Source organism: Lactuca virosa, chromosome 8 (genome assembly GCF_052849685.1).
Source record: "Lactuca virosa cultivar CGN04683 chromosome 8, Lactuca_virosa_CGN04683_v6, whole genome shotgun sequence".
Lineage (NCBI taxonomy): Eukaryota > Viridiplantae > Streptophyta > Magnoliopsida > Asterales > Asteraceae > Lactuca > Lactuca virosa.
The window spans coordinates 392,138,395-392,144,973 of NC_136433.1; the positions used below are offsets into that span (position 1 = coordinate 392,138,395).

General features: G+C 37.8%; 1 protein-coding gene across 4 annotated transcripts; it reads right to left on the minus strand.

Annotated features, from left to right (window-relative positions):
• Positions 1–40: 40 nt before the first annotated feature.
• Positions 41–5,674, minus strand: LOC145131169 (P-loop containing nucleoside triphosphate hydrolases superfamily protein). Of its 4 annotated transcripts, none has more exons than XM_079065897.1 (6): positions 4,863–5,674; positions 3,011–4,239; positions 1,945–1,984; positions 1,415–1,769; positions 1,250–1,334; positions 41–403 (listed from the first exon to the last, which is right to left on the minus strand). In XM_079065897.1, exons 1-5 carry the CDS (start codon positions 5,458–5,460, stop codon positions 1,280–1,282), a joined length of 2,277 nt encoding a protein of 758 aa, XP_078922023.1. In that variant the 5' UTR covers positions 5,461–5,674; the 3' UTR covers positions 41–403; positions 1,250–1,279. The 4 variants fall into 4 exon arrangements, with proteins under 4 accessions (XP_078922023.1, XP_078922026.1, XP_078922025.1 ...); XM_079065900.1 differs by having other exon boundaries at positions 1,250–1,331; positions 4,863–5,673; XM_079065899.1 differs by lacking the exon at positions 41–403 and having other exon boundaries at positions 1,118–1,334; positions 1,415–1,766; positions 4,863–5,673.
• Positions 5,675–6,579: the final 905 nt, after the last annotated feature.

The window sequence follows — 6,579 nt, forward strand, 5'->3', positions numbered from 1 at the left end:
ATTTGATAATTTTCTCCCACCCCAACCCCATGAATAAATAGATATAAGGCAAGATTATTTCCCTCATAAACCAAACCGATCATGGATGAGCTGCAAGACTCGATAGCAAGCACCATACACAAAAATTTAACTTCAACACATATAATCAGTCTTAAGAAACAAAATTAATCAAAAAATATATGCAACTCTAACAAAAGATGAGTAACCAGCCCATCCCATAGGCCAAATAATAAATGAGAGAAACCTTGTTTTTGGTGTGGTCTGTTGAATTTGGGGTGGGTGATCATTACAGTTGGTACGGTACTACCATCATATGTATGTCCCATCCCATCCATCAGATTCAGATTCCACTTCATTTTGCACAAGGCTCCTTCGTCCTTCCTGATACTTGCTTGCAGTTGCACTTGCACACATAATAATAATAATAATCAGGAATCTCAGTCCTTGTTTCCACCCCACCCCACCAACAAATCGTATACATGATCATCTTCTAATTATCCATTCATTATTATTAAAAACTCAAAACTAAAACAGAACTACATAAGAAGAAAAATGAAAGCAACTAGTGCCAACTTTTGATTCCTGGTCATTCATTGCTTTGCTAATTACTACACCACTTCCAGTCCGCCTATCTCTAAAGTCTAAACTACTAATCTATGACTATTATTATTCATCACCATTTCACACTTCACCATTGTATTTGTATTTGTATTTGTACTTGTACTGTAGGAAGGAAGGAAGTTGTCATATCATATGCAAATCAATTTCCATCTCATTCTCATCTAACCAGGAAAAGAAAATACCCTTGCGTCGGTTGGTAGTGGTTGCCACTAAATATACCAAAGCAAATACATGATTTAAACTTTTAACCAACCTATCACTATGAATGATGGATGTCTTCCTAATATCATACTTGCTCTCAATCTCAATCTCATAGTCATATTCTATTCTCCTCCTACATCTCTCAACAATTCATGCATGCAATTTACAAACAAAACACTCACAGGTTACATTATGGTAATAAGTAACACAGCTTGACCCCTCTCTATCTGAGGCTCTGGCTACCACTACCACCAACCAAGAAAGAAAGAAAGAAAAAATCTTTATATCTATAATATATCGAAATCGAGATCCAAGAATGAATTTAAATAAAGTTGCAAGTAGAGTACATATATCATATATGACATACTATATGATAAAACTAAAAGTTGAGGTTTTAGTCGGTAGTGACATAACAAATAAAACATACAAGTTGTTGAAGTTGACTTGAGCTAGCTAGCTAGCGGTCCCAACCAGAAGGCCTTCTTCTTTCTCTGGATGATCTGCTGCTGCTGCTGCATAAAAGTACAAGTAAGTCTCAACTCAAGTATTATAAACACATTTGGATTGGTGAAGAGTAGTTTGAATCACCGACCTCTCAGAAGTCCCCTGCTGCTGATGCTGTTCTCTGTTCTGATAAGTTGGCATGGGGATGGGGGGAGTTCCACTTCCACCTATGGAACCACCAGAAACAAAGCCAGGCAATACCATTTTCTTGCTCCCCTGATTTCCAGAATTATTGGATGAAGCTGAAGCAGCAACAAAGCTGCTTTTGAACTGAGCCATCACTCCCGTCCTAAGTGAATTAACAGCTGAGCCACTAGTAGGAGGAGCTGCTTTGGGTTCTGAGCTGTATCCTATCCCCAAACCAAAATCCACACCACGCACACCTCGATTCCCACCACCCCCACCCCTTCCTTTTGCTCTTTTGCCACCTCCTCCTCCCCCTGCTGCACATGTAATTAATTTCATCCCATCTTTTAAAAACTTAACTTCAACAATGAATAACCTTATTCCTTATTATTATTATTATTAGATGCCATCTTCCATAACACACACACACACACACGCACAAACTCTTTTATGCTAGTAACGTAATGAAAGATGAAGGGGAAAAAAACATACCTCCTTTTCTAGCATCTCGCTTCGATCTAAACCTCCCATCCTAACAATTAACAGATCAAAAGGTGCTATGAGTTGTACGGATTTTTCATAAGATGAACAGGACAGCTAATGTTTCTGCCACCGTATTATTATATTTAAGTGAAATGAGACAAGGAAAACACATCACACACATGATGCATATTTCTTTGTACAAGATGAGGATGCATACCAATTAAAAGCATGTGAATGTGGACACAAAGTACAAACATTATGTATGTCTATAAGTCTGTCCAATTGCAGCTAGCTTGTATGGGAGCTAAAGACGGATGCATTCCTTTGTATAAGAGAAGAGAATTCCCTCTATAAAATCTAAATACATTATTACTTACATGTGCAAGTGCAACGCAAGCAATCAAGAGATATTATGTATGTCCAATTACAGCCTGCCTGTGAAATACGCAAAAGATCTTCTACTTGATTATGATTAGCAGTCAACACTAATATGTTACAATTTGTTCTTTCAATTTTTGTGTTTCCTCCTAAAGTTTGGAAAGCAGACTGCTAGGTTATACTATATACATGGTTGCCCTTTTATTGTCAAGAAACCTCCTTGCATTCCTATACTAATAGCTTGTAAATAACGAGAAATGGTACAACTAAACTTGTGAAAATTCCATAGGAACATACGCTGAGTTGCCTTACAGAATATATATATATATATATATATATATATATATATATATATATATATACACACACACACACACTAGAAGAGGTAGAATAAAGTCACTCGATAGTAGCTAGGCCTGGGCTAAGTAACTTATCTCAATTCTTCCAGGCCATTTGAATGAACGAATTCACAAAGAAATTAGTTCAACAGTTGTTCTTCAACAGCTTGGGTTCTGCTGAGGGACTGGAGAAAGATACTAGATTGGTAATTAGTAAGATACACTATAGGTCTCAAGTTCCAAATGCATATCCTAAAGTAGGCAAAAACATTTGTATCTTCCTAAAATAAAATAAAAAACCAAGAAATCAGTATCAACTATATATAGTATAAAGAGAAAAAAAAAAAAAAAAGTATTACCTTCATAGCAAGGTCCATAAGTTCCATGGACACGTTTTGACCAGCTGCAATCAAACTGTTAACCAAGTCGCTAGCAAAACGAGCCTCCTTATGTGTGATAAGAGTGTAAGCAGTCCCATCTTTATCACCAGCACGTCCTGTTCTCCCAATTCGATGCACATGCATGTCCATGTCTCTAGCTATATCAAAGTTAACCACAGACTTAATTGACTTGATGTCAAGACCACGAGCAGCAACATCAGTTGCAACAAGAACATGATATATTCCAGATTTAAACTTGTTCAATATCTCCATACGAGACGCCTGGTCTTTGTCCCCATGAAGAGCAGCAACTTTAAACCCCTTCCCGGATAGCTGGCTTTCTATCTCATCCACTGTTGCCTTTTTTGAAGCAAAAACCAGTACGTCACCATTATCAATCAGCCCTGGTAGCTTTTCAAGCAGCCATTGCAGTTTATCAGTATCTGCAGGAAGTACTTGAACTTCCTGGGTGATATCCTCATTAGCCATTCCAATCTCTCCAACTGTAACTCTCACTGGGTCACTCAGTATCTCCCTGGCAAGTTTTTCAATTCTGCGGGGCATTGTCGCTGAAAACAGCAATGTTTGACGATCTGGTCTGATCTGACCTACAATGGACCTTATCTGGGGTTCAAATCCAAGGTCAAACATCCTATCAGCCTCATCAAGGACCAAGTAAGTAGCCCTTGACATAGTCACTGCCTTCATCTTTAGCATGTCTATCAATCTCCCAGGTGTTGCAACAACTATCTCGCACCCTGACTTCAGTTCTTTATACTGCTCAAGTTTTGACATTCCACCATAAACTGCAGACACACGAATACCATTGGCTTTTGCAAATTTCTTGGCCTCCAGATATATTTGATGTGCCAGTTCTCTAGTAGGTGCACAGACTACTCCAATGGGGCCCTCTTCTTTAGCCAGTTCAGGCTGATCCATAATGTGTACTATCATAGGAAGGATGAAGGCAGCAGTCTTCCCTGAACCAGTTTTTGCAATGCCAATGATATCTCTCCCAGATAGCACAATTGGCAAAGACTGGCACTGTATCGGAGTAGGTTTTTCATACGATTGTTTTGCTATAGCTTTCATTAGTTCTATAGAAAATCCAGCTTCTGCAAATGTCTTTATTGGTCTTGGAACATCGAACCCTGAAACACGGATGGCTAAACTTTTCTGATACTCCGCAACATCCTGTTCGCTCATACCTGGCATGGAAGAAAAGCACAACCATAAATAAAATAAAAAGCTCAATGATGAGAAACAGAAACCTGAGCATTTAACCAACCATAAAAACAATGAAGTTAAGGCAATCAAGAATTCCTTTATGTAAGACAAATGATACATTCAATTCCTGCTAGATTGTAGCCTATTTAGGCAATTACTACAGTCTACAGCCCAGCTACTTTGCTTCTCTACTGTTAAGGTCAGGATAGATTTCTAGTTCCCCTGGTCAAGACTAGGGTTCTCATTATCTGTCAATTAATTCGTATTTACCGAATACTGAATTACTGAATAAAAAAATCAAGTTGGCTGAGAGTTCTCTCTAAAGTCTAACCTATCATCAGGTTGCAGATAATCATCTTGGAAGTGCTTCCCAAGACATCGTACTCTTCATTTGGCTAGATGCGTCCCATGTTTCTAAGGGCATGTGCTTATACAATAAACAAAAAATGAATACAACATATTCAAGCATTGTAGATTAGGTGTTCTTGTCCTTCCCCAGCCCAGTGCATAACATATTAGAGAAACGCTAGGATAACAGAAGCATTGAAGTGACAGTAAACATAATCCAGGAAAAATAAACCGATTAGATATAATTTATATATACCTGATATGGATGGTTTTTCTTCGTAGAAATCTTTGTTAAACGGTTCGTAATCAACCGAACTGTGATCCAGAGCAGCAATAGGCTCAATCTTCTTCTTATCGAGAACTATAGGATTATCATCGGAATCATATTCTAACATTCCAGCATCAACCGCCTTGGCAGCAGCATAGACCTCCTCATCTGAATTATAACCAGCGTGGAGAGCTTCAGACGCCAAGGTCAAACCCACGTCCTTCTTCGCTCTCAAAAAACTCTCCATCGGATCATCCTCCTCGTCGTCCCTATATTTATCCGCCTTCTCCTTCGCCTTCGGAGGCGGCGCCGCCCTCATCTCCTCATGAATCCCTTCCATAAAGGCGTCAAGCGGGTCGATTTCGCCATCATCTGCTCCGCCGCCTCCTTCGTCGTTATTGGCCGCGTTGTGGCTGGGATCTTCATACTCAATATTGTCGAGGTCGGTGTCTTCGTAGTGATCATGGCCACCACCACGAGACGAGGGAGGAACGTAGAGCCGCTGGGGGGCCTCAGGTCGCTCGAAACTATACGTCGATTGTTTGTTTATACCGAAGCCTTCGAACCCAAACTTTCTCTTGGACATTGAAACCCTAGACTGTTCTATTGCATTTACAAACAAAAAAAACTGTTGCCACTAAACCCTAACTCTGCTGGGTTTATCCGGGTTTTTAAGTGGTCGGAGATAATTTTTCAGGTCTGTGCAAATTGCTTGCAAGTAGGGTGATGGTGACGACGATGAGATTTGCGCCGAGGATCCAAGGCGAAGGTTATGCTTGGTTGTTCGTTAAAAAATAATTTCAGAAGGTCCATATAGTTATGCCAAAATACAGTCATAAGATTATTTACAATAACAAATAATTTGATTTGAAACGTTAATGTATACCGAGTCAATGATAAATAGCCCTAACAACGCCAAACTTTGGCTAAGAAAAGTGGGCAACATCACGACTAATGGTAAAACATTTCAAATTAAATTACATGTTATCAACCTAGACTTTTGTATTTCAAATAACTATATGATACCTTCAACCATATAGATAAAAATTTAACTATATGGTACCCCTGGAAGGTATAATTTTGTTAATTTTTGATAAATAAGAATAAAACTCATCTTGTATAATTGTTAATTCTTCTTTTGAAAATTCTTGGAATAACCAAGTTTTAAAAGGCTTCCATTTTTCTGTATTAAATTCATTATAAATTATTGATCTTGCCGGTGATCCCGGACTAAAATTTATTATTTCTTCTCTATCCATTAAATTGGAAAATTCATTTCTGAGGCAGTAGGATCCTCTTCATAGACACCTTGGACTATATATAGGCTATTATGTTTACATATTTTGTATCTGGGAAGAGTTCTTCCTATCCTTTGCATGGAGAAAATAAAACAGAATAAAGAAAAAAATAATAGCAACTTTCTAACTTCCTCCGGAAATAAAAGATTTTAAATTTAAAAATGAAACAAAACTAGATCAAATTTTAGAAAAATTAAAAAAACCTGAAAATTTAAGTGTAAATACTTTAAACAGAATTAAAGAATCAGATTATAATTCTGGGTCTGAATCCGAACAAGATAAACGCATTAATAAAATAAAATATGAGAGTTATGATGGTAAATTTGCTAGAAAACCCGTCCAATCTAAATATTATTATAATAGACCTACTCCTCAAGATGTTTTATTTGAAGAACAAGAGTTTATTC

Excerpts from the sequence above, each read along its gene's own strand:
- LOC145131169 (XM_079065897.1), bottom strand. The coding sequence starts at position 5,460 with ATGTCCAAGAGAAAGTTTGGGTTCGAAGGCTTCGGTATAAACAAACAA. Across the intron at positions 4,240-4,862 it reads AGAAAAACCATCCATATCAG|GTATGAGCGAACAGGATGTT; the intron begins GTATATATAAAT and ends CTTCCATGCCAG. Across the intron at positions 1,770-1,944 it reads GCGAGATGCTAGAAAAGGAG|CAGGGGGAGGAGGAGGTGGC; the intron begins GTATGTTTTTTT and ends TTACATGTGCAG.